The 27,910-nt window shown below is 39.9% G+C and overlaps 2 protein-coding genes, 1 non-coding gene and 1 pseudogene across 3 annotated transcripts; 2 read left to right on the top strand and 2 right to left on the bottom strand.

Moving 5' to 3' along the window:
* The first annotated feature begins 1,170 nt into the window (after positions 1-1,170).
* Positions 1,171-2,599, top strand: LOC133778477 (uncharacterized). The gene is made up of 6 exons (XM_062218423.1): positions 1,171-1,584; positions 1,730-1,847; positions 1,964-2,045; positions 2,134-2,185; positions 2,274-2,328; positions 2,421-2,599. The coding sequence occupies exons 1-6, from the start codon at positions 1,198-1,200 to the stop codon at positions 2,597-2,599; spliced, it is 873 nt and encodes a 290-aa protein (XP_062074407.1). The 5' UTR covers positions 1,171-1,197.
* On the bottom strand, positions 2,309-3,431 carry LOC133778478 (uncharacterized). The gene is made up of 2 exons (XM_062218424.1): positions 2,916-3,431; positions 2,309-2,801 (listed from the first exon to the last, which is right to left on the bottom strand). Exons 1-2 carry the CDS (start codon positions 2,992-2,994, stop codon positions 2,611-2,613), a joined length of 270 nt encoding a protein of 89 aa, XP_062074408.1. The 5' UTR covers positions 2,995-3,431; the 3' UTR covers positions 2,309-2,610.
* LOC133780123 (uncharacterized) lies at positions 3,058-26,644 on the bottom strand (annotated as a pseudogene).
* LOC133780911 (small nucleolar RNA R71) lies at positions 17,911-18,017 on the top strand. The gene has a single exon (XR_009869717.1). It is a non-coding gene; the product is annotated as a small nucleolar RNA R71 (small nucleolar RNA).
* Positions 26,645-27,910: the final 1,266 nt, after the last annotated feature.

The following is a 27,910-nucleotide window of genomic DNA, read 5'->3' on the forward strand; positions in this document are numbered from 1 at the left end:
TAAAACAAGTAAAAGTAAAGAAAAACATCTCTATAATTCTCTGAAACCATGTGCTGCTGCAATCTGAATCAACTGGCTAACTATTAATACATATTACCTATATAGAATTTTTAATCCATAGGGTTCTACGTAGCCCTTTGACAATTTGCACTCCACTGCATGGGCTGCATTTCCCATCTCATCGTTGTAAAATTATAATATTTGTCTTCATAACTTAATTTTCTATTGAAGCAAAACAAAACAGAAGAAATAACAAAGCGGTATTAATGAAGGTGGTATAGTAGTTGAAATACTACCTCCATTATCCAACAACTACTGGTGGACATAAAATAAAATAATAAAATGTGTTAGTATGATTCCCTAGAGCTGAGGGGATAAGCAATCAAAATCAAAGCTCATAACATATATATTATTATTTAGAAATTATATAAGCTAAAAAATTTGGTTGGCATATGCCTCCCCAACGAACGTCCAAAAGCAAAAATAAGTCTTTGCAGCTGTTATAACATCACCATCTTTGTTAATTCACTTCTTTTTTTTTTTTTTGATGGGGTACACTTCTAAGTATATATTGTTATATAAATTTATAATTAATTAATTTCTTTATCTACATTATCCTAGAATCATTGAAGCAATTAATCTCAAGAGACCAAAGAAAAACATCAAAATATAATTAAGAAAAGGAAAAGGAACAAACTTTAATCTCTTGATTGAATTTAACTAATAGAGTTCATCAAGAGACTACTATAGGAGATTCAAATTAGAAAGGCTGCCTTAAAAAATTGCATATATATATATATATATATATGATACTTTTATAGTAGTGATTTCACCATGTTCCATTCATGATTTTTGGAACCAAGTAATATGTAGTGATTTCTTGAGAAAAATATTTGGGATATCAAAAAGTTAATCCTTATTAATTTATCTCAAACTTGATCAGTTGAATAAGAAGAGCTGGCAATTCTTTGATTTCATGAGAAGGTATTACAAATTTGAAGAGCCAAACAAAGAAACATTAACTTTTCAACATAGATTCCTTGGTTAGTACAATGTCGCACGAAATGTTACCTTTTATTCTTTTCTTTGCTTTGCTGGATTCTTTCCCTTTAGTGAATTTACTCCTAAACCTCTCAAATAATATAATGCTTAATAAACTCACAACTTTCTTTGTCTCAACTTCTCCTTCCAAAAACAATGGCCACTGCTGCAAATTTTTCAGGCAGAGTCGCCCCATGGAACACATGGGGCCGCAAACCAAGCCCAAAGACTGGCATCAAATCGTTAGCTGTCAAAACGACATGTCGTTTGGATGGGAACAGATTGAGAAGAGAGCAGCATAGCTTTCCGTGGCAAAGAAATGGAGAAAGCAAACTGCTCAATGGCCACAAATTTAATCCTCTTATGGCTTCCAGGAGAAGTACTAACAACGATTCCAACTCAAATCATGATTCTCCATCAGACTTAATCAAGGATTTCTACGTATGCATCAATGAGAAAAATATGAGAAAACTTGGGGATTACATCTCAGCTGACTGTTACTTAGAGGAGTGCTCTTTCCCCAATCCAATAGATGGCAAAGAGGTATAGAATGTTTCTTCTTCTTAACAAAGTTTTAGACAATCATTTTCTTCACTTAGGTAAATGATGAACTCATTTATTTTTTCTGTAAGATTTTTTTTAATCCAATCCTATTATGCAAACATAATTTTAAAGTTAACTTTTGTAGGAGGTTTTCCGATTTTTCAAACGGCTCATGACGAGTATGGGTGACAATGTTAAGTTCAATGTTCAACATGTATGTCAAGAAGATGATCAGCTTATTGCAGCTGCAAAATGGCACTTGGGTACTTTTCCCCATATCATTGACATTAGCTATGAAAACATAGAAAGAGATCAGGTTATTGCATTATTTTTCAATCATTTGTAACTTGACAAAGGCTTGTCATCTTTGGATTGATAGAATGGAAAAAGTCACAAATCCCCTTCACCAGAGGCTGCAGCTTCTTTGAATGTGCTGAAGAAGGAGACAAACTCAGAATAATGTGCATATTTCAACTCAATTTCACTGCTTCTGGTCTATTATTATTATTATTATGTGTTCAATGAATACTAATTTGTGATTCAATGCAGAAAAGCCCGAATAGTTATCGAGTCACCACTCAAACCAGGAGGTTATGTGCTAGTAAGTTTCACTAACACTAACATAAACTAGTTTGGCTAACTCTTAACTATAATTTTCTCATACTAATTTGGTTTGTTATGTTAACCAGTCTTTGTTAAAGGTTGTAACTGGAACATTTGATGATTTCCCAAGAGCAACTGAATGTAAGCATAACATTCCAATTTGATTTCAAAACCTGTTCTTTTACCAAATCAAACTCATAACGATTAAGGATAACTCACTAAAACATGTGCAGGGTTCCTAAAGAGTCCACACGTTATACTAAGTTGGGTACTAAAGATTTACAGCATTTCGTTGGGACTTTTCATAAACCCAATTCTGAAAAGTTACGTACACCTCTGGAACTTGGCCACTTATCTACAAAGCTACGTTTTTCAATTTGTACTCAAAATTCTAAAGCTCTTCCTCAAGTAGTCAGATTCGTATCAGTCTTCATTGCCATCACGACTGGACCAAGATTCCATTAAGGACAGTACAATTAAGGGTCCAAGAACAGGTGGGAGTGGCGGTGGTCGGCTGAAAACGGCAATAGGATGATCAGACTTCTCTTTAACTGTTCCTTCTTCGGAAGCAACATCTTTCCCTGGTTTCTTTGCCGTTGTAGTTGCCAAAGTACCTGTTACAATAAATGTGTATGTATAGAAAATTGTTTATTATACCATAATTTTGAAAATAAAGCTTCATTCTTTGGACAAGAAAAAGAAAAAAGACAGAGGTCAGAGGACACTACCCCAAGAATCTTTCAAATGGTATAGTTGTTTGATCTTGTTCTTTGCAGGTGAGAATGAGAATGCTTTTGATCCCAACATGAACGCTTTGGCTCAAGCAAAAAAAAAAAAAAAAAAAAGCTCACCAATATTAAGAAAACTCTATTAGTGATCCTGAGAAAAGAATCAACGAAGTCATTATCTATAGTCATGTATCTCTATAGAAATCAAATAAATATTACACAGTTTCTCAGATTTTCTTTTAAAACCCACTCAAGGAAATCAAATTAAAACATGGGATAAGAATCAGAAGTGATTATTTCATAAATAAAAAGTAGTAAAGTTTTGTGAGACATTGACTCCAACAACTAGGGAAAAAAAATGTTACCTTTTGAGATGGCTGTGTTCCAAGATCCAGAAATTATTTTGTTTGAAGATTAAAATTTGATATGAGTACCGAATGGGTTTTGAGTACTTTGCAGTAATGGAGAGAATCGGAACGACAATATTGGGAGGAATAGACAGAGCAGAGCATGAGTGATGACATGAGAAACAAAGAGAATGATCGAGAAGTTTCAAGTACGGAACTTGATCAAATGCCACGTGGCATTCGTATCATACAGTGATTGATCATCCCTTAGTTGGACCGTTGGATGAAATTTATATTTTGGATGTGAGGTTTAATATTGTATGAGTAATGATATATCTAATAAAATATTATATATATTAATGTGTTATCAGTTTTAATAAATGTGCTGGTAATTATCACATTAAATAATATTTGACTATATATTTTTAATGTATTTATCATTACTATTACTATTGATGATATACAAAGAAAGTACAACAAATTTTAATTTTGTATGGATGATATCTGGGTTTTAGAACAAAAAGTATATTTTTAATTTTACTTTTGTTTTAGTATTTTTAGTTTAATATTGTTTAAATTTTGTCTTTAATTTTAATTTTGACGACAATGAGGGGAAATAGAAGATAAAGGAGAGAGAAAATAAATTTTAAATATATGTTTTTTCTAATTATTCATGTTTTAATTTTAAATTTTTTTAATTAATTACTATATTTTAATTAGAGTTTTTATTATTTTTCTTTTCATATAATTAAGTAATTTATAAAAGTAAGGGTATTTTAGTCATATTTGAAAATATTTTGACTAAAATTTTCTTAAGACATTATTTTGATCTATTTTGTAAAATACATTATCTAAATTATCGTTTAACAAAATAAATAGACTAGTTGAGTATTCAGGTAAAACATTTGGCCAAATTAAGACTTTCCCTTCACACAAATTAGCATTTACCTAAATTTATTCAAACTTATGTGTAATTTACCTAAATTTAAAAGCTCTATAAATAAAAACCACAATAAATTTGAGTAATACCCCCAACAAATATATTCAAATGAAGATATTTGTTTGTTTACATATTATATTAAGTAAATAACAGTTAAAATACTTAATTTCGATTAAAACACTCTCAACCTTCTTTTGATTTAGGGATATCACCTTTGGAAGCTCCATTGCTTGTCTCCCCACTTCAAGCAGTCCAACAACTTGAAGAAATCTCACAATTTCAGCAAGTTCCATTGCTTGTCTACCCACTTCAAGCAGTTCCACCACTGAAACAACCCTCACCATTTCAGCAAGCCTCAACTTTAGAAGATGAACAAAACATAATAAATCACCCATTTACAGATGAGATCGAAAAACCACCAGCACTAACATTGTTGACGCGGTTTTTCGCCAACAGGTAATTAAAAAAATAAGAGGAAGGGATTAGTGCTTAACAATGAACTGAAATAGATGAATGATCTTTAAATGGACTGGTGACACAATTACGTTTTTTAGGTGGTTCAAAGGTTAAAATCATTCTACTCCACCAGCCAATATTATTGCTATATGCCTGGTATTCTTTTACAGGGTATTTCCTTACACAATAGAATCCAACCCCTTGCAACTCCCAGGGTCTCCATATTTATAAGAGAGGGTACCTGGAAGTTGGTAAGGGGGGTCATCACGTGACCTTCTTACCTATCATGTCACTTCTGTGACATTCATGATTAATTCCTAAAACCTGACACATGAAGTGTGGTCTAATCAATAGGTAAGGGGGATAATGGGCCGCACGACCCAACCCAGTCATGGGTGCCTGAATACGCACATTCTTGTTGCGTGTCCGAGAAGTCAGGAATATATCAGACACGTGATGTCTGATATATACACATTTACCTTGCGTGGTTGACTTTGTAAGAGGTCATAGCTTCCAACTCCAGCTCGTATCACGAGCTGGATGCCTACTCGACCTGTGGCCTTCACAGACCTGACTCGGTCCTTAAGTAATCCTGGCAAACCTCTTGATATCCCCGAGCTAGCGAGGTAGGACCTGACAATAACAGCTCCGGTCATGGGGGATCCACGTGGCTGAGATATAATTAGGTCATATCTCAGCTCGCTAATAGCCCGTTGGAAAATTATGGCGTACATTTGCCCCCCAAGCCCCTGCTCGTGGTACACGACGTCGCGTAGGGCCACAGTAGGGGCTTTTAGGCTTCTCCATGAACTCTCCATATTCCACCTTTTACGCAGGCGCCGAATACGTGGAACATCGTGGTTGGTGACGGTACGTCTTCCGAGAACCGCATTAAATGGCCTAGCCTATATTCAGCCGTCGTTTCGCCTTTCAAGTGGAGAGTCTTGGATCCCACATCAGGGCAATCCAACGGCCCTCCTCACGTGGCCTTTCACGTATATAGAAGGGGTGGCCACCTTACGCATGGGCCACTCGGTTATTCGAAAACTTTCTGAACTTTCCATTTTCTTCTCTCTTCTCATCTTCAAAAGAAAAACCCTCTTCTTTCCGGCCACCGTTCCCCGCACTCCAGAAGGTCAGGCGCAAGGGCTCCCTTGAAGCTTTGGAATCAACTACTCCGACGAAGCCCCAAGCCAGTTGACCCCTTCATCTTCTTCTCAACCAGAATACTTCGTAAGTCTCCTAACTGTGCATGTTTTGAATTTCTTTTTCACTGTAGCCTAGGTAAATAATTCCTATAGCTGCATGCAAGGTTTTGTTGGTTTTTTGTGGGTATGAAGGGTGAAAGCTTTTAGGTTAGGGTATCGCTTGTAGTAGAAAACCACTTAGGAACATGGTTTATAGGGTGCATTTTCTGGGGAAATTTTCTGGGAAAATTTTCTGGGTAGGATTCTTGGTATGCTTGTTTAAAATATCCAGTACTTTGGGTGCAAAACCGGGTAGCTTAGGGGACACGCCTCACAGGCGGTTTTGCACCTCTTGCCTACTAAAACTTTCCTTCCAAGGAAAATTTTTATCCTGACCCTCCTGACACACGAATTCTGAGTAATCGGGGATCTGTTGGGAGCACAGACGCGTGTTCATAGAACCGCGTGGTCTCACTCTCCACGGGCTGAGATTACCTCAGATCATGCAAAGGAAACACCTCTTTTGATTCTCCCTTATGCTTAGGTCGCCTTTTCTGAAATATCTTCTTTTGTTCGCTAGGCGACCAGATGGGACCCAAGAAGAACACTTCTAAGAGGAACACAGGCAGCTCGTCCTCCCAGCAATCCAAAGGAAAGGAGGTGATGACAGACTCCCCAATCCCTGTCTTCGGGCCGGCCGTGGAGCAGGAGCTCGAGGTGGCGCCCGATGCTTTCTTCGAGCCCGAGAGGATTGTCTCGAAGATCACTGACTAGGGGAAAGTGAATAAGATATTCATTTCCCACAACATCGAACTGGGGAGGGGCACCCTGATCGCCCGACCTCTCGCAGAAGGTGAGCGGAGCTGCGCGCCGCTCGACGAGGAGTTTGCGGCCTGAAGTGATGAGCACTTCAAGGCTGGGGCTTTCCTCCCGCTGGATCAATACTTCGCCAACTTCCTCAACTACGTGAGGTTGGCTCCTTTCCAGCTCCCCCCCCCCCAACTCTTATCGTTTGTTGGCGGGGTTGAGATATCTGTTCTTGAAACAGGAGTGGGAGGTCCCTACTCCGGCAGATATCCTATATTTTTTCTGCCTCAAGGCCAGCCCGGAGCAGCGGGGGCGAGGCGACGGGTTTTATTACTTGACCCGGTTTCCAAATACGGCTGCGGTCATCGAGCTGCCCAGCCACCCCAACGACTTCAAAGACCAGTTCTTTATGTCCAAGGGGTTTCGCAACTGCGACCTGCACTACTTCAATCGTCCTCGTAAGTATCTTTCATCCTTAGCTCGTAAGTTAAGTATCGGTTAGCTCCCCCCATTATCCATTTCTGACTTAGAATAATTCTACAGCCATTTTCGCGAGGACAGACAAGTCTGTGATCCTCGGGAGTCAGTACGAGACACTGGCGGGCTTGCCCCCCAGTGAAAAGGACTATCACCAGCTCGTGACAGACGAGACGATGCTGGCATGCAAGCTGATCTCTCCAGGCCAGACTTTGAACCTGAGGAGACCCCGGGTGCCTCCCCCAGCTCGCGAGATGAATCCTATCCCCGAGGAGGAGGCCGCAGGGGATGAGGACGAGGTGCCCCTTGTGAGGAGGAAGCGGGCGCTGGAGGATGCCCAAAGAACGGACGAGGAGAGGATCCGGTCCGGAGCAGCTGCAGGTCCCTCCGGCCAAGGTAACCCATATCTCTTCAGGGGCTTAGATAGGACCACCGCAGACCCCCGGCTAGCTAGGTTCAATCCTAAACAGCTAGTCCAACGCCATCGAAGTGACCCAGACCTTGATATAACCCTGCTCCATTGTGTCGACTAGCTCGTGCTGGATTACGAAAATAACTGCCCTAGGGGTACCATAGTCGTAGACAACACCCTATCCTTTAGGTCGGCCTTATTTGAGGAGTATGGGACGAACCTTCGGTCATGGCCCTCGCTTCGGGAGGGTATCGTAGCTCCGGGTCTTAGGCAATACGTAGAAGAGTCTAGTCCTGAGCCAGTCTCGGACCCAGAACCCGCGCCAGCTCGAGAAGTAATTGTCTTAGATTCCCCCGCAAAAGCTCTGAGGCCGATGGTCGTGACCATAGATTCCTCTTCTAGCTTGGGGGGTAGGATTCCTTTTAGTATATATATACTTGAGTTTCGCTTTTTTCCTCCTTATTTTTTTTTTTGCATGAATGCTCACTTGCATATTAATGTTGTCTTTGTTTTGCCAGAGGAAATGTCTCAGCCCGAGGGTAGAGATCTGCGAGCTATGTTCGTCGGAGGGAACTCCTCAGCTAGGGCCTCTGGGCCCAAAATGAAGAAGCTCCGGGTGGCGAAGAAAGCCGCTGGGGCCCCAATCAAGTCCCCTACAAAGGGGAAAGACCAGACCCCAGCTGCCCAGGCCAAGGAAACTACACCTCCTACTGCAGTGGAGAACATGCCCCCGCCCCCTCCGCGAGCTCCGACCTTTGTTCGGGACACAGGGGCAGAGCTCGGGGTCTCGGCAAACGCGGCCCTCGAGGTGCGCATCCCGGTGGACCCCCAGGCCCTAGAGAAGATTCCAGACGTCTTTCGAGGGACGGTGTATGAGACGGCGAGCTACGTCGTTGACCACTTCTACCGCGCCACTGAGAGAGACTTGCGGGCCATCGAAACAAGGAGCCCGGAGAGTGTCATGGACTCTTCATTGGGAATGGCCCTAACGGTAAGCTGACTTTACCTTTTTATGACCCTTGATTATCATGCCTTGCCCTATTTCTCCTCTCTCTTTTTTTTCTAAGGCAGTTGCCTCTCTGTTTTTGTAGAGTGTCTTGGCCCTTCACCGGAGCATATCCAGGTCCAGGGCCCGGCTCGAGGAGATGAGAGGCGAACACCAGACGGTTTTGGCCGCCCATCAAACCTCCTTGGGCGACCTGCAAACGGCCCAACAGAAGGAAAAAGAAGCCAAGGATACTTTGGCGGCCGCACAGGCCGAGCTGGAAGAAGCCCGTCCTAAGCTTCAAGAGGTCGAAGCCACCAAAGCCGCCCTTGCTGCCGCGCTGGTCGAGCTAGACTCTGCGAAGACTGGGGTCGAAGAGGCTAAGGCCGCCTTGGAAACGGAGAAGGCAACTTCCAACTCCGCCATGGAGGACATGCTCTACCACTGCTGGGTCTATAACTCAGATGGCGACTTCTCCTTCTTAGAAGCGGACTGGGAGGTCTTCCAGGAAGATTTCAAAGCTCACCTCCAGCGAGAGGCACCTTCTGAGACCGGGGAGGCATCCGTTGTGGCCGAGCAGGAGGGCGAGACAGCGACCTCCACGGGGCAGCCCGGTGGAGCCTAGGGCCTTTCTTTTTCGCACCCACTCCTTTATTATTATCATTTTTTTTTTGTGTAACTTTGCATGAGGTTTTCTACCTCAAGACAATTGGTTTTATTAATTTTTACTTTTAGTTGTTTATTTCCTTTTGCCTCTACGCGTTTTGGTTACTGCTTTGAAAAACTTAGTTCGTGTTAATTTTTTACTAATATTTTGTGCCTTTTAAGAAAAACACCGATTAATCAATTTAAATTAACTTCTAAGTTTTACGACCTGGTTATGTCCAGGACCTTAGTTTGAAAACTTAGTTCGCGTTAATTTATCGATATCTCGTGCTCTTTAAGAAAAACAACGATCAATCAATTTTGAATTAACTTCTAAGTTTTATGACCTGGTTATGTCTAGGACCTTAGTTTGAAAACTTAGTTCGCGTTAATTTTTATCAATATCTCGTGTTTTTTAAGAAAAACAACGATCAATCAATTTGAATTAACTTCTAAGTTTTATGACCTGGTTATATCCAGGACCTTAGTTTGAAAACTTAGTTCGCGTTAATTTTTATCGATATCTCATGTTTTTTAAGAAAAATAATGATCAATCAATTTGAATTAACTTCTAATGGCGACCTGGTTATATCCAGGCACCATATGCCCCCCAAGTAACTAGGAAAGGGTCTTTCGTGGTTACTTTAGATTACACTTGCAAATATATTCACTCATGAATGAAAAGTTAATTCTCATTGCTCAATACATAAAAAAAAAATGGCCTTTAAGCCTTACAAGGGTGTCATTGATAATATCTCTTCAAATGGATGGTGTTCCAAGTTCATGGGACTGCCCCTCCATTGAGCCGAGCTAATTTGTAAGTTCCTTCTTTAATGACCTCGATAATTTGATATGGCCCTTCCCAGTTCGGTCCCAATACTCCATCTTTGGGATCCTTACCGGCTAAGAAGACTCTCCTGAGGACCAGGTCGCCAATGCTAAAGGCGCGCTTTTTGACTTTTGAGTTGAAATAACGAGTGATTTTTTGCTGTTAATGTGCGAGCTGAAGTTGCGAATCTTCTCGTCTTTCATCAACCAAGTCAAGGGAAGCTTAAAGTAGTTTGTGGTTGCGGTCCTGGTCATATGCCCGGATTCTATGCGAAGGTACCTTAATCTCCACAGGGAGGACTGCCTCGCTCCCAAAAGTCAGGGCGAAAGGAGTATGACCCGTAGGAGTCCGATGCGAGGTCCGGTATGCCCATAGAACCTGGGGGAGCTGTTCTGGCCAGACCCCCTTGGCTTCGTCTAGTCTCTTCTTAAGGCTCGCCTTTAGGGTCTTATTGACGGCCTCAACCTGGCCATTTGCCTGAGGATAGGCCACGGACGAGAAATTCGGTGAATAGGTCGCTGTCGAACTGAGTCCCATTGTCGGATACTGATGGACCCAAAACGGGTATGTTTAAAAATTTATATATCGCAAGCGCACGAATCGTCCATATAGAATAGTGATCGTAAGCAAGGATGTCGAACCCAAAGGAGTTGTCTAAAATCGAAAATGAAACTATTTTAAATCAAAAGTAATAAATTCTAACCTAGTTCCAAAGATTGATAAGTTTTAATGAACATAAAATAAAACATTGAAAAATAAAGCTATTTAAGATAATGAAAATAAACCAATAATGAGTTGAAAATAAGTATTAAAAGAAAAGATTATTAAGATACTAGAATCCACAAAATGTAAGTTTAATAATATTTATTAGTATATTGATTCCCAAGTTTTAGTGATAGTTAAAATAATTTAAACTATCACTTTCCAAAAATATTTATAATTTTAAGCACAATTTTCTTATAAAAAGATAGGATTTTTCTTCACTTTTCAAAATTATAATTTCAAAGCATTTAGTGTAAATCAATCTAATGAAATAACAAATAAATCAATGAACCTTATTCATAAGGCAAAACATAATATTTTTGTTCTAAGCATGGATGTGTACAATTTAATGACACATCTTACACAAAGAATATTATGTTTATGCACTAATGAAGAACAAAGTGTAAATATGTTCTAACAATCTAAAATACAAGATATTTAAGATGAAAGAAATATATGTAGAAGAAAAATCCATAAACTTTGTTGTATTACAAGGGAAATCAACATACAACATAAATATTACCTAGTTACAAGTTGCTTCATCATGATCTTAATAATCTTATGAAAAAGATTAGAAGCACATAACTAGAGTAGAAATTACAAAATAAAAGACATACATACTTGCAAAATGCTCTTGAAAAACCCAAATGGAAGAGAGAATGGTAGAGAGAAAAAGATGGTAACCAAAAACATTAAGCACCCCAAAAAATGGTCTTCAAAACCCTTATTTATAGCCAAAATGACATTATTAAAATAATCAATTTAAATTAAGTAAATTGATTAAAATAATAATAATATGGTAAATAGGGGTAAATTGTAGGAGTGATGATGATTTTGGGGTAAAAAGTGTATAGAAAATGGGTAAAAAGTGGCATTTTGAGTCTAGGGGACAATTGGTACATTTAGACATTTTTTAGGCTAAAAAAAATGACAAAATGCAGCATTTAGGCTGCTGGGTGCCAGGCGGATTCGGCTGGGCTCACTGGGCCTGGCAGATGGCCTTTGGAGGCCCAATTGGGCTGCTGGATTTTGGCAGCTGAAGAATGGTGTGGGAGGCAGCTGGGCGTGGAGGAGAGGCTTGGGGACAGCTGGCGAAGCTTGAGGCAGCTGGAGCATTGATGTTGAGGCTGAACCGAGTGGAAGTGCACAGTGACGTGGCTGGGCGTTTAGGCCGTGGTGTGGGCCTGGGCCAGAGGACAGGCGGGCTGGGCCTGGGCCACGGCTGGGCTGAGTGGAGCAAATGGCCTTGTGCCAATTTTTCTAATTCCTTTTCACAAAAGCCATTCTTCTATCTTCCTTTTTCCCAAAACTATAATATAATTCCTACAAGATAAAAATAAATTAAATAACAATAAAATATTTTCAAATATAAATAAATCATATTAATTATTTTAAAAATATTGATTATAACTTAATTTAATATAGCATTTAAGTTCACAAGAATTACACTTTTACTTCTAACTTAACAATACAAATTAAATTACAACATATTATAATAAAATATCTATAAAAACATATAAAAATCTATAAAACTACACTAAGACTAATAAATTAAAAATTACATAAAAACTTAATAAGTTAATTAAAAACTCAAGAACTAAGCAACAATTAGCATATAAAATATGGTAAAATAACTCTATTTTGTAGAGTTATCACACCCCCAAACTTAAAGTTTTGCTAGTCCTCAAGCAAAAGAAAAATTAAAATACACATATATTTTTTTTATTGGTGATATAAAAATGATTTTCTCAAAAATTGCACAATGAAAATAACTCTCAGAAATTATTATGAATAAAAGTTAAGCTTATGTAATTAATTAAATTGTCAATTTTGCTTTTAGAAAATAGGTTTTCATTAAAGTTATTTTTCACTTAAACTTATAGGAAATAAAAGTGTTTATGAAAAATGTAATTTTTGTTACAAGCAAAATTGACCCTATAATTAAAAACAAAGCTTAAAATTTATTCATATTTTTAAGAGATTTAATTTCAAACTCAATCAGAATTTTTATCATTGAAAATGAAAAATATCACCAAAATTTTTTTTTTGTTTTGTTTTTTTTTTTTTTTAAATATATATTTTTTTTGTGAATTTTTAAGAAAATGAACAAATAAAAAAAAAAATTTACAAAACAACATGAAAATAATAATTTTTTTTTTTTTTTCAAACAAACATAAATAAAACACAAAACAAACACAATAAAACTCGATACCCCCAAACTTAATTTAAGCATTGTCCTCAATGTGTCAAAATATAAATATAAATTAAAATTGACAAGAGTGTAAGGTTTAGAATGGTCGTACCTCGATATTGTGCATTGCGAAGAGAGAACAAGATACAACGAACAAAAATTAAATCACACATAAAACAATAATACAAATAAAACACAAGTTATCAAGATCACACAAGAATCAAAGAGCATGATAAACAGGGTCCTCAAGGAGTATCTCATCCACTTCATCAGATTTTAATTCTAAAAATGGTTTTAATTTTTGTCCATTAACTTTAAATATATCACCATTTTTAGGATTTTCAATTTCAATAGCTCCATGAGGAAAAACAATACGAACAATGTAAGGACCGGACCACCTAGAGCGTAACTTTCCCGGGAATAAATGCAAACGAGAGTTGTATAAAAGGACTTTCTGACCTGGATAAAAATCTTTTCTCAAAATATTTTTATCATGGTAAAATTTCATGCGATCCTTATACTTTTTTGAATAGTCATATGCATCATTCCTAATTTCGTCTAGTTCATTTAGTTGAAGTTTTCGTTTTTCACCTGCCTTGTCTAAAGAAAAGTTTAACTGCTTAATTGCCCAAAAGGCTCTATGTTCTAACTCAACAGGTAAATGGCACGCCTTCCCATACACAAGTCTGTAGGGTGACATGCCAATGGGTGTTTTGTACGCGGTACGATACGCCCATAATGCATCAGTGAGTCTTAAGGACCAATCTTTCCTAGTTGGATTCACAGTTTTTTCTAAAATGTGCTTAACTTCCCTATTAGACACTTCAACTTGACCACTAGTTTGTGGGTGATATGGTGTTGAGACTTTATGCGTAATGCCATATTGTTTCATCAAATGTTCAAATGGCCTATTACAAAAGTGTGTACCGTTATCACTAATGATAGCACGCGGTGAACCAAAACGGGAAAATATATTTTCTTTTAAAAAGCGAAGCACAACTTTGTGGTCATTAATGTGGCATGCAATAGCTTCAACCCATTTAGACACATAATCAACTCCAACAAGAATATAAAGATTACCAAAAGAGTTAGGAAATGGTCCCATAAAATCAATGCCCCAAACATCAAATATGTCAATAATAAGAATAGGATTTAAAGGCATCATATTTCTTTTAGTTAAACTTCCTAACTTTTGGCAACGTTCACAAGCTTTACAATAGACATATGTATCATGAAAGATAGTAGGCCAATAAAAACCACATTGTAAAACTTTAGCAGCTGTTTTCTTACCACTAAAATGTCCTCCACATGCATGATCATGACAGAAAGATATGATTTTAGATTGATCACAGTTTGGAATGCATCTTCTAATTATTTGATCAGGGCAGTATTTAAACAAGTAAGGATCATCCCAAATAAAGTTTTTCACCTCAGAATAAAATTTAGATTTATCATGCTTAGACCAATGAGATGGTATTTCTTTAGTGACCAAATAATTAACAATATCAGCATACCAAGGCAAGGAAGAAACATGCATCAATTGTTCATCAGGAAAAGTTTCAGTGATAGGGGTGGAATCATGTATAGTTTCAACAACTAGTCTAGATAAATGATCAGCAACAACATTTTCAGATCCTTTTTTATCACGTATTTCTAAGTCAAATTCTTGTAAAAGCAGGATCCAACGGATCAAACGAGACTTAGCATCTTTTTTCGACAAGAGATATTTTAATGCAGCATGATCAGAATAGACAATAATTTTAGACCCTAACAGATAAGATCTAAATTTCTCCAATGCAAAAACAACAGCAAGCAATTCTTTTTCGGTTGTGGAGTAATTTAATTGAGCATCATTTAAAGTTTTGCTAGCATAGTAAATTACATGAGGTATTTTTTCAAGTCTTTGTCCTAAGACAGCACCTATAGCATAATCAGAAGCATCACACATTATTTCAAAAGGTATTTTCCAATCAGGAGGTCGAATAATGGGTGCAGTAGTCAACAAATTTTTTAATTTTTCAAAGGCAACATGGCAATTATTATCAAAGACAAAAGCATTTTCTTTTCCAAGTAAATGGCATAAAGGCCGAGAAATTTTGCTAAAGTCTTTTATAAATCTTCTATAAAAACCGGCATGGCCTAAGAATGATCTAATTTCTTTCACAGTTATAGGTGGGGGAAGTTTTGAAATAAGGTCAACTTTAGCTTTATCAACTTCTATTCCATCAGATGAGATTACATGACCTAAAACAATTCCTTTTTTAACCATAAAATGACATTTTTCCCAGTTAAGCACAAGGTTTTTCTCTTTGCAACGAATTAAAACAAGTGAAAGATGGTGCAAACATTCATCAAAAGAGGAACCAAACACAGAAAAATCATCCATAAATACTTCAAGAAATCTTTCAACCATGTCAGAAAAAATTGAAATCATACACCTTTGAAAGGTCGCAGGTGCATTACATAATCCAAAAGGCATGCGACGATAGGCAAAAGTCCCAAAAGGGCATGTAAAAGTAGTCTTTTCTTGATCTTCTGGGGCGATGGGGATTTGGTTATACCCCGAATACCCATCAAGAAAACAATAATATGCATGGCCAGCTAATCGTTCAAGCATTTGATCAATGAAAGGTAATGGAAAATGGTCTTTTCTAGTAACATTATTCAGCTTCTATAGTCTATGCACACTCTCCACCCCGTTTGTACTCTAGTAGGGATTAATTCATTTTTTTCATTTTCAACAACCGTAATCCCAGACTTCTTAGGCACAACTTGAACAGGACTAACCCATTGACTATCAGAAATAGGGTAAATGATACCTACGTCTAACAATTTTATGACCTCTTCTCTAACTACTTCTTTCATATTTGGATTTAATCTTCTTTGACATTCCCGAGAGGTTTTAGCATTCTCTTCTAGATGGATTCTATGCATACATATGGATGGGCTAATTCCTTTAATGTCTCCAATGGTCCAACCTATGGCTTCTTTATGTTTTCTAAGGACATCTAACAACTTGTTTTCTTGTTCTTTATCTAAAGCAGAAGCTATGATAACAGGTAAGGTTTCAGATTCTCCTAGAAAAGCATATTTTAAATTTTCTGGCAAAGGTTTAAGGTCTAACTTTGGAGACTCAGAAATTGATTGAACATGCCCTAAGGGTGAAAAAGGTTCAACTTTGGTTTCATGTAAGGGTATAGACTCTACCAAAGAATTCACATCATCATTAGAGTCATCAACATGTAAGTTCATACCAAAGTATTTTTCACAAAAGTCAAGTAAGTCATTTCCATCATCTTCACATATACTATCTATCATGTTAACTTCATGCATTTCCTCACACTCAACAGATTTAGCAACATTAAAAACATTCAATTCAACAGTCATATTTCCAAAAGATAATTTCAAAACACCATTACGACAATTTATGATTACATTAGATGTAGCTAAGAATGGTCTACCTAGAATGATAGGAATTTGAGCATGCATGTTTTCTACAGGTTGAGTATCAAGAACAATGAAGTCAACAGGAAAATAAAATTTATCAACTTTTATCAAAACATCCTCTATAATGCCTCTAGGAATTTTCACAGAACGATCGGCTAATTGAAGAGTTATAGAGGTAGGTTTTAGCTCACCAAGACCAAGTTGCTTATAAACAGAATAAGGCAATAAATTCACACTAGCACCCAAATCAAGTAAAGCTTTGTTAATAAAATGATCACCAATAATGCATGAAATTGTGGGACACCCAGGATCTTTATATTTAACAAGACTCTTATATTGAATAATGGAACTAGCTTGTTCAGTTAAAAACGCCTTTTTAGGAACATTAGTGTTTCTTTTAACAGTACAAAGATCCTTCAAAAATTTAGAGTAGGCAGGAATTTGTTTAATGGCATCTAAGAAAGGGATATTGATACTAACTTGTTTAAAAACTTCTAAGATGTCATTATATTGGCTGCCTTTTTTAATTGGAAGTAATCTTTGTGGGAATGGGGCTTTTGGAATGAAAGGATGGATTGGAGTTTCTTTGTTTGATGAGTCATTGAGATTAGAACTAGGAGGCTGACTCTTTTCTTTTTCTTTTTCGTTTTCAACCTCGGGTATGTAATCGGGTTTGACAATTTTCTTTCCAGACCTAAGAGTTAAAATTGATTTGACTTCTCCATTATGACTAGACTTTCCTATCTCATATTGACCTTTTGGATTAGGGATAGGTTGACTAGGGAATGTTCCTTTTTCTCTATCAGCTAAAGCAGTGGCGAGTTGTCCTACTTGTGTCTCGAGTTTGGTAATAGATTGAGATTGATTTTGTAGGATTTGTTGGGTGGATTGCATAAATTGTTGTAAAGTATCTTCTAAGGAAGGTTTTCTTTGTTGCGGATATGGTTGATTTTGTGGGGCATGAGCTTGGTTTTGTGTGTTGTATTGGTGCCCTTGATTCATTTGGGGTTGGTTTTGTCTCCATGAAAAGTTTGGATGGTTTCTCCAATTTGGATTGTAGGTGGACGAAAATGGGCTATCATTTGGTTTCCCATAAGAATGAAGAGCATTGGCCTCCTCAGAAAAGGCTTCTTGGTAGGAAGGGCATGATTGGGCATTATGGCAAGGACTAGAACATATAGAACAAACATCTTTTCTAGGTTGAATTGGAGAGTTTATAGTTTGGCTTATGGCTAAAGCTTCTACTTTTCTCGCTAATTTGTCTAAGGACGTTCTTAAGTCTAATTCTTCTTTTACTTCATACCTTCCTCCTCTTTTTGGTGAATTAGTTGACCTAGACCTAGGATCAAAATAATTCCATTGTTGTGAATTGACAGATAAATCTTCAAGGGCGTCCCACGCCTCTTGTCCTTGAAATTTTAAAAATTTTCCAGTATGCATAGATTGAATCATTTGACGATTAGAGGGAGTCAAACCATCATAAAAATATTTTACAAGTCTCCATTTTTCAAAACCATGATGAGGACATTTTAATAATAAATCTTTAAATCTTTCCCAACATTCATAAAACTCTTCATTATCTTTTTGAAAAAACTCGGAGATTTCTCTCCTTAGACTATCAGTTTTAGACATTGGAAAAAATTTCAACAAGAATTTATTATAAAGTTGATCCCAAGTAGTTATAGACCCAGTGGGAAGGGAATTTAACCAAGCTTTTGATTTGTCTTTTAATGAAAAAGGAAACAATCTTAGTTTGACCGACTCATCAGAAAAATTTTGAAATTTAAATGTTGAGCAAATTTCTAAGAAATCTTTGACATGCATGTAAGGATCATCTCTATCTAACCCATAAAAAGATGGCAACAATTGAATGATTGCTGGTTTAAGCTCAAAATGAGTAGCAGAAGTTGTAGGTAAAACAATGCACGAAGGAGCATTAGATGAAATAGGTGCAAAATATTCAAGCAAAGTTTTTTCAGGCACAACATTTTCATCAACAATATTAGCAATAGGCTCCATGATGCTTAAATTTTTACTAACACTTTCAATTTCAAATAAAGATAAACGTCTTTTTACTAATCGTTTTTTAGAGTTACGTTCCCAATGATGCATACAATTTTCACAAACAAGGCAACAAGGATAATCTCAAACAAACAATTTTCTGATGTGGAAGATCAGTTAAAACCGCAACCACAGAGCATACTTAGAATTTTTAGAGATTTCACAACAATATAATTCTTATGGTTTACTTGTCCCCAGGCCTATTTGATTCCACTTACTCGCGCACTACTAACAACTCCCCGAGGTTAATTAGTAGAGGCGGATGGGAATTTTGTTCAAATTTCCTTTAAGCAAGAATTGCTTATGGTGAAAGGACAAGATTTAGGTTTTTTTTTTTTTTTTTTTTTTAAGTATTTTTTCACAATATTACACTAAAATATTAAAGAAGACAAAGAAAAATAAGGCAAAAATTAAATAAGACTAAAATTTAGACAAGAGTAGGGAGGCATAGCATGCCATCAACCATAACAAAATTAAGGTAAAAACGAGGAGGCACAAGTGCCATCAACTTAAACATAAGATAGAGGACTAGGAGGCAAAAATTGCCATCAACTAGCTAGGAGGCAAAATTGCCATCAACTAGTAATTTGCGGAATTTAAATAAAATAAAATTACAACAAAATTATAACAAAATTAGGAGGCACAAGTGCCATCGACTATAACAAAATAAAAAGGATAGATAGGAGGCACAAGTGCCGTCACTAAAAAAAACAATAAATATAGAAATATAAGTATATATTTTTTTTATGGGTGGTAGAACCGTCCCAAATTTCTTTTTATCTTTTTTTTTTAGATTTTATAGATATATATTTTTTAGTTTTTTTTTTTAAGTGTAACAAAAATTAAAATAACTAGTAGAAGAATTCACTAACCTTGAGATAAATTCGTTTCTTTTCTCTTGCAACTCCCCGGCAACGGCGCCAAAAACTTGATGGACCCAAAACGGGTATGTTTAAAAATTTATATATCGCAAGCGCACGAATCATCCATATAGAATAGTGATCGTAAGCAAGGATGTCGAACCCAAAGGAGTTGTCTAAAATCGAAAATGAAACTATTTTAAATCAAAAGTAATAAATTCTAACCTAGTTCCAAAGATTGATAAGTTTTAATTAACATAAAATAAAAGATTGAAAAATAAAGCTATTTAAGATAATGAAAATAAACCAATAATGAGTTGAAAATAAGTATTAAAAGAAAAGATTATTAAGATACTAGAATCCACAAAATGTAAGTTTAATAATATTTATTAGTATATTGATTCCCAAGTTTTAGTGATAGTTAAAATAATTTAAACTATCACTTTCCAAAAATATTTATAATTTAAGCACAATTTTCTTATAAAAAGATAGGATTTTTCTTCACTTTTCAAAATTATAATTTCAAAGCATTTAGTGTAAATCAATCTAATGAAATAACAAATAAATCAATGAACATTATTCATAAGGCAAAACATAATATTTTTGTTCTAAGCATGGATGTGTACAATTTAATGACACATCTTACACAAAGAATATTATGTTTATGCACTAATGAAGAACAAAGTGTAAATATGTTCTAACAATCTAAAATACAAGATATTTAAGATGAAAGAAATATATGTAGAAGAAAAATCCATAAACTCTGTTGTATTACAAGGGAAATCAACATACAACATAAATATTACCTAGTTACAAGTTGCTTCATCATGATCTTAATAATCTTATGAAAAAGATTAGAAGCACATAACTAGAGTAGAAATTACAAAATAAAAGACATACATACTTGCAAAATGCTCTTGAAAAACCCAAATGGAAGAGAGAATGGTAGAGAGAAAATGAGAGAAAAAGATGGTAACCAAAAACATTAAGCACCCCAAAAAATGGTCTTCAAAACCCTTATTTATAGCCAAAATGACATTATTAAAATAATCAATTTAAATTAAGTAAATTGATTAAAATAATAATAATATGGTAAATAGGGGTAAATTGTAGGAGTGATGATGATTTTGGGGTAAAAAGTGTATAGAAAATGGGTAAAAAGTGGCATTTTGAGTCTAGGGGACAATTGGTACATTTAGACATTTTTTAGGCTAAAAAAAATGACAAAATGCAGCATTTAGGCTGCTGGGTGCCAGGCGGATTCGGCTGGGCTCACTGGGCCTGGCAGATGGCCTTTGGAGGCCCAATTGGGCTGCTGGATTTTGGCAGCTGAAGAATGGTGTGGGAGGCAGCTGGGCGTGGAGGAGAGGCTTGGGGACAGCTGGCGAAGCTTGAGGCAGCTGGAGCATTGATGTTGAGGCTGAACCGAGTGGAAGTGCACAGTGACGTGGCTGGGCGTTTGGGCCGTGGTGTGGGCCTAGGCCAGAGGACAGGCGGGCTGGGCCTGGGCCACGGCTGGGCTGAGTGGAGCAAATGGCCTTGTGCCAATTTTTCTAATTCCTTTTCACAAAAGCCACTCTTCTATCTTCCTTTTTCCCAAAACTATAATATAATTCCTACAAGATAAAAATAAATTAAATAACAATCAAATATTTTCAAATATAAATAAATCATATTAATTATTTTAAAAATATTGATTATAACTTAATTTAATATAGCATTTAAGTTCACAAGAATTACACTTTTACTTCTAACTTAACAATACAAATTAAATTACAACATATTATAATAAAATATCTATAAAAACATATAAAAATCTATAAAACTACACTAAGACTAATAAATTAAAAATTACATAAAAACTTAATAAGTTAATTAAAAACTCAAGAACTAAGCAACAATTAGCATATAAAATATGGTAAAATAACTCTATTTTGTAGTGTTATCAGATACGATTTTCTTGGGCAGCCCGAATCGGCAGATAATGCTCTTAACCACGAAGTCGATGACTTTTTTGGAAGTTATGGTTTCCAAAGGTTCTGCCTCAGCCCACTTTGTGAAGTAGTCGATGACCACCACAGCGTATCGGACCCCGCCTTTTCCAGTAGGGAGGGCGCCAACCAAGTCGATTCCCCAGACCGCAAATGGCCATGGGGAAGAGATCATCTTCAGCTCGGCTGGGGGAGCTCGGGCAACTGTGGCGAATCGTTGGCACTTGTCACATTTTTTGACGTACAAGATCGAGTCCTTGGATAGAGTGGGCCAGTAATACCCTTGCCTTAAGACCTTTAGGGCCAAGCTTTGCCCCCCAGTGTGATCCCCGCAAAAACCCTCATGCACTTCCTACAAGATGGCCTTTGCTTCACCTGGAAGAACACATCGTAGGAGGGGTAGGGAGTGCCCACGTCGGTATAGCACCCCGTCTACCATCGTATACCTTGGGGCCTAGTACAGTACCCGCCGCGCATCATTACGCCCTTAAGGTAGCTTCCCTTCGGTGAGATACTTAAGGATGGGGGTCATCCAGGTCGGCCTGGCGTCGATCATCTCGACCCCCGCCCCGACTTCTTCTATACTTGGTTTCTCCAAGAATTCTACCGGTGCTAACCCCAAAGCCTCCGTCTCCCCGCAGGTGGCGAGCTTGGCAAGAGCGTCTGTGTTAGCGTTCTGCTCCCGAGGTATCTGCTCAATTGAGCCTCGCCCAAACGCGGCCAGTTCGACTTTTACCTTTGCCAGGTAAGCAACCATCTTGGTTCCTCGTGCCTGATATTCGCCTAGCACCTGGTTTACCACAAGCTGGGAGTCACTGAAGCACTGAACGAAGCTCGCCTTCAGTTCCTGGGCTATTCTTAGCCCGGCCAGCAAAGCTTCGTATTCGGCCTCGTTGTTGGAGGCCTTGAATCTGAATCTCAACGCCGAGTGGAATCTATGTCCCTCAGGGGATATCAAAATGATTCCATCCCCGGAGCCGTTCTCATTGGATGAGCCATCCACGAAGATCTTCCACGACGTCTGGGCCGAGGTGACCTGGGGTGAGTCTTCTACAGGATCCTCCCGGAATCCTGTGCACTCTGCCACAAAGTCGGCCAGGGCCTAACTTTTTATAGCAGTTCGTGGGGTGTACAAAATCTCGAACTGACTGAGTTCGATAGCCCATTTTAACAGGCGTCTCGATGCTTTAGGTTTTTGCAAAACCTGCCTTAAAGGCTGATCGGTCATGACGTGTATTGAGTGGGAATGTAAGTACGGCCTGAGCTTTCGGGAGGCCATGATAAGACAGAACACCAATTTTTCCATCAACGGGTATCAGGATTCAGCCCCGAGAAGTCTCTTACTGATGTAGTAGATCGGTTTCTGAACCCGGTCTTCTTCTCGGACCAATTCGGAACTAGCTGCATCCTCTGTGACAGCTAGGTAGAGAAAAAGGGGCTCTCCTGCCTTTGGTTTGGACAATACGGGTGGTTCGGCCAGATGTGCCTTCAGGGCGAGGAAAGCACTTTCGCACTCTTCTGTCCATTCGAATTTCTTATTTCCTCGGAGTAAGTTGTAGAATGGCAGGCACTTGTCGGTGGATTTTGAAATAAACCGGTTTAGGGCTGCCACCCTTCCTGTTAGGCCTTGGACGTCCTTGCGCGACCTGGGCGAGGGAAGCTCGAGCAATGACCTGATCTTGTTGGGGTTTTCTTCGATTCATCGGGTATTGACGATGAAACCCAAGAATTTTCCAGATGCGACCCCGAAAGTACACTTCTGTGGATTAAGCCTCATGTCGTACTCTCGTAGTATCTTGAAGCATTCCTCCAGGTTAGAAACATGGTTATCGGCAGTCTTTGACTTGACCAGCATGTCATCGACGTACACTTCCATGTTCTTCCCGATCTGGTTGGCGAACATTCTATTTACTAACCTCTGGTATGTGGCACCGGCGTTCTTCAGACCGAACGGCATGACCTTGTAACAATAGACGTTAGTCGGGGGTCATGAAGCTGGTGTGCTCCTGGTCCGCCGGATTCATGGCGATCTGATTGTAGCCTGAGTACGCGTCCATAAAGGACATGATCTTGTGCCCCGCCGTGGCATCTACCAATTGGTCAATCCTTGGCAAGGGAAAACAATCTTTGGGGCAGGCTTTATTCAGGTCGGAGAAATCGATGCAGGTCCTCCATTTCCCATTGGGCTTCGGGACCAGCACGGGGTTGGCGACCCAAACCGGGAACTTGGCTTCTTGAATAAAGCCGCATTTCTTGAGACGGGCTACTTCTTCTTCTAAGGCCTCAGCCCGAGTTGTTCCCAAGCGCCTCTGCTTCTGGGACTTTGCAGGAACGCTCTTATCCAAATGAAGGGTGTGCATGATGATATTCGGACTGATTCCCACCATGTCCTCGTGTGACCATGCAAACACATCCAGGTTATCCTGCAGAAACTTGATCAGCTCCGCTTTCCTTTTGTTACAGAGGTTTTTCCCGAGCTTGACCATCCGTAAAGGATTTTGTGGATCGATGTTTACTTCCTCGAGCTCTTCAATGGCCTGGAGCTCGGACTTATCCTCGCCTATTCGGGGGTCAATATCCTCACTTAAGACGATATTTTCCCCTTCAGCGCTCTGAGGTTTTTCAATCTCAGGATCAGTTAAAGGTTCCTGAGATTCCTCTCCTCCGCCTTGGATGGTCATTGCTAGCTGCCCGGGTTTCGATTTTCCCTTCATGGAAATGCTGTCATTCCCTGGCAGCGAGCTGATCACCACGGACCGTGCATATTCCCGTGGAAGAAGGGAATTTCATCGCGAGGTGGCGGACGGAAGTGATGGCCTCAAAAGCTATAAGTGTGGGTCGGCCCAAAATAGCATTGTACGCGGCGTGGCAGTCGATGACCACGAATTCGAGGAGTTTGGAGACTGTCTGAAGTCCTTCTCCTAAGGTGATCACCAGCTCGACCGTCCCTATAGCCGCTGATCCTTCTCCCGAAAAACCATACAGCATCATGGAGGTCGCCTTTAGCTCGGCGACAGTCAAGCCCATCTTCTCCGGCGTGGACCGGAATAGAAGGTTTATTGAGCTCCCATTATCGACCAGCACTCTCCTAACCCTCCGATTAGCGAGCTGCACTGCTATGACCAGGGGGTCGTTATGAGGGAACTGAACGTGGTTGGCATCTTCTTCAGTGAAAATGAGTGAATGTCTCTTCAATCGCTGTTGTTTTGGCAGACGCTGCTCCGGGACGAACTCTACTCCATTATGTGCCTTGAGTTCGTTTATGTACCTCTTTTTGGCACCCCTGCTTGCGTCAGCCAAATGCGGACCTCCCGAGATTGTGGATATCTCTCCTCCTATCACTGGAGGAGGGACGTCTTGATCTACCCGAGACCCGGGCTGACTGACCGGGACTTCCAGAGGAGGTCGCCCTGTCGGAGCCCTGTTTCGTGCATACTGAGCCAAGGGGCCGGCTTTGATGAGAGTTTCGATCTCATCTTTCAAATGCCTACAATCATCAGTATTGTGGCCAACGTCGTTGTGGAAACGGCAAAACTTGGAGGTGTCTCTCTTCCCCTTCTGGTGCTTTAACGGCTCCGGCTTCTTCAAGGGGAGGCGAGCAGAGTCTCTATGAAGATGTTCTCCCTAGAGTGGGTGAGCTCTGTATAAGTCGCGTAGACCGGCTTAAATTTGTCTACGGACTTATTCTTCTTTGGGTCGTGCTGGTTGCCCTCGTCATTCCCCTTTCTTTTGCCTCCACCAAACTGGTTATTCTGTGTAAGGTTCTAGGTCGCTGTCACGACCTCCGTTCCCACTCCAGCGGGCTGCTCAGGGACCTGGCTGGTTCCTGCAGCTGAGGCTTGGGCCTCCTCCAAGTTGATCCACCCCTGGGCCCTATTTAGGAACTCGTTCACTGAGCTAACTCCCTTCCTTTGTATTTCGTTCCAGAGTCCCCCTCCGACAAGGATTCCAGTTCTCAAAGCCATGAGCTTGGAGCTGTCATCTCCGTCTCTGGCCCGAGCAGCGACGTTCGTGAACCTGCTCAGGTAAGCCTTCAAAGGCTCGTCGGGTTGTTGCCTCACGTTAGCTAGAGAGTCGGCCTTGACGCGGGCAGCCTGGGAGGCTCGGAATGCCCTTTTGAAGTCAGCAGAGAAAGTTTTCCAGGAGCTGATTGATTGTTTCTTGCTTTGTTTGAACCACTTCCTGGCTGGTCCGGTCAGTGTGGAGGGAAATATCAGACACCTCAGCTCAAGGCCAATGTTGTGGGCCATCATCAGGGTATTGAACATCCCCAGATGATCCGACGGATCTCCGTCTCCGTTGAATTTGGACAGATGCGGCATACGGAAACCGGGTGGGTATGCCGTTGCTGCTATGCTGGGGGCGAAGAGCTCAAGCTCGTCCCCTGAATCATATTCGTCTTTCTCTTTCTCCGACAGGAGCTTCCTCATTAGCTCCTCCATCTGAGCTAGGCGCTCAAGGGTTTTGTCCTGATTTCCTTGGTTATTCCGGGGCTGCTCGACAGCTCCGGATCCATTGTATACGTTTGGTGGGTTATTGCCCCTCCTATCTTGAGATAGGTTATTTGGGGCATTCCCGCCGTTACGCACCTCGGACAGGTCTCCCCCTGAGTGAGCATGGCTCTCACCTCTTACTGGTTCCCCCTATGAGAGTTAAGGCGATCTCGTAGGTCGCCCCTCTGGGTGGCTTGAGGACTTTGCGCCGAGCTTAAGCGTTGATGCAGGTCTCCGCCAGAAGGGTCGCTTCGGTGACTGCCGGTCCAGTAGCTCCCGTTAGAGAAGCTCAGTGTCCGCCTCTGGGGGTGAGGATCCGGGCTCCCTCTTGTCGCCCTGCTACGTCGGGAAGGTCCTGCGGATGGCGGGTTTCTCCTACTGCTTCCATAAGCTGGAATATCTCGGATAGGCCGAGGAGGAGACAGATATCTTATTGGTGACGGAGGATGCCTGACCGGAGATGCAATCCTGGTTCCGTCAGGGCAGATCAAGTTAGGTGGGGGCCTTTCGGCCCTGCCGACCTGCGGGTCCCGCGCCTGGCGACCTGGACGAGGCACAGGACGGTTGGTGGGGACGGATTGATGCTGTGAGCCCTCCCCGGATCTCCTTCTAGAATTCCCTTGAGCCCTCCTGGGCGCGCTCGAGGCTGGCTGGGAGCTAGGAGTTGAAGTTCGGACCGAACGGCTAGGCCTGGACCAATTACCCCGGCGAGACTTACGAGTCTCACCTTGCCTCTTTCCGACTTTAGCGCCTGTTGTAAGAAAGGGTAGTCCGGCCAACACCTCCTTAATTTGCTGACTAGCTTTTGCTAGGTGGCTCCTCAGCTGAGCGTTCTCCATCTCTACCGCAGTGTAAAAATCTTGGTTTGGATTAGGTGGCCGGGGCGCCGAACTTCCAGTGTCATCCTGGCCAACTGGCTGCTTGCCCGGCCGCTACTGGACCTCAGGATTTTGCTCATCGGTGATGGCGGCATGATAAGCCTCCTGCCCATCATGTTGTTCCACCTCGTTACCGTGTCTTGATCGAGTGGTCAACATAGTTGGATGTTTGCGATAGCACCAATCTAACTAGCTCTCAATGAAAGCACCAAACTATTTACGCGGTTCTTCGCCAACAGGTAATTAAAAAAATAAGAGGAAGGGATTAGTGCTTAACAATGAACCAAAATAGATGAATGATCTTTAAATGGACTGGTGACACAATTACGTTTTTTAGGTGGTTCAAAGGTTAAAACCCTTCTACTCCACCAGCCAATATTATTGCTATATGCCTGGTATTCTTTTACAGAGTATTTCCTTACACAATAGAATCCAACCACTTGCAACTCCCAGGGTCTCCATATTTATAGGAGAGGACACCTGGGAGTTGGTAAGGGGGGTCATCCCGTGACCTTCTTACCTATCATGTCACTTCTGTGACATTCATGATTAATTCCTAAAACCTGACACATGAAGTGTGGTCTAATCAATAGGTAAGGGGGATAATGGGCCGCACGGCCCAACCCAGTCGTGGGTGCCTGAATACGCATGTTCCTGCTGCGTGTCCAAAAAGTCAGGGATATATCAGACACGTGATGTCTGATATATGCACGTTTACCTTGCGTGGTTGACTTTATAAGAGGTCATAGCTTCCAACTCCAGCTCGTATCACGAGCTGGATGCCTACTCGATCTGTGGCCTTCACAGACCTGACTTGGTCCTTAAATAATCCTGGCAAACCTCTTGATATCCCCGAGCTAGCGAGGTAGGACCTGACGATAACAGCTCCAGTCATGGGGGATCCACGTGGCTGAGATATAATTAGGTCATATCTCAGCTCGCTAATAGCCCGTTGCAAAATTAGGGCGTACAAACATTATGTAAGGATTTTGCAAAGTGGCTGAAAGAAGGTTTCAATGAACGAAAAGGGTAAAATTATTCACTATTTTAATTTAAGAAATATTAAAAATTTAATTACATATAATGATCATTTTATTTGTTCTTTTATAGGACATATGTAGAAAAGGAAGCGATTGATCCACCATTTAACTTTGTGGAAGATGGTGTGAAGCACAAAATGTGGTTCTATGATATATGGTCGCCGATAAAATGTATCAGTGATTATGT

This window comes from Humulus lupulus, chromosome 5, assembly GCF_963169125.1.
Source record: "Humulus lupulus chromosome 5, drHumLupu1.1, whole genome shotgun sequence".
Taxonomy (NCBI): domain Eukaryota; kingdom Viridiplantae; phylum Streptophyta; class Magnoliopsida; order Rosales; family Cannabaceae; genus Humulus; species Humulus lupulus.

Excerpts from the sequence above, each read along its gene's own strand:
- LOC133778478 (XM_062218424.1), bottom strand. The coding sequence starts at position 2,994 with ATGTTGGGATCAAAAGCATTCTCATTCTCACCTGCAAAGAACAAGATC. Across the intron at positions 2,802-2,915 it reads CCATTTGAAAGATTCTTGGG|GTACTTTGGCAACTACAACG; the intron begins GTAGTGTCCTCT and ends TTATTGTAACAG.
- LOC133778477 (XM_062218423.1), top strand. The coding sequence starts at position 1,198 with ATGGCCACTGCTGCAAATTTTTCAGGCAGAGTCGCCCCATGGAACACA. Across the intron at positions 1,848-1,963 it reads AGCTGCAAAATGGCACTTGG|AATGGAAAAAGTCACAAATC; the intron begins GTACTTTTCCCC and ends TTGGATTGATAG. Across the intron at positions 2,186-2,273 it reads AACCAGGAGGTTATGTGCTA|TCTTTGTTAAAGGTTGTAAC; the intron begins GTAAGTTTCACT and ends TATGTTAACCAG.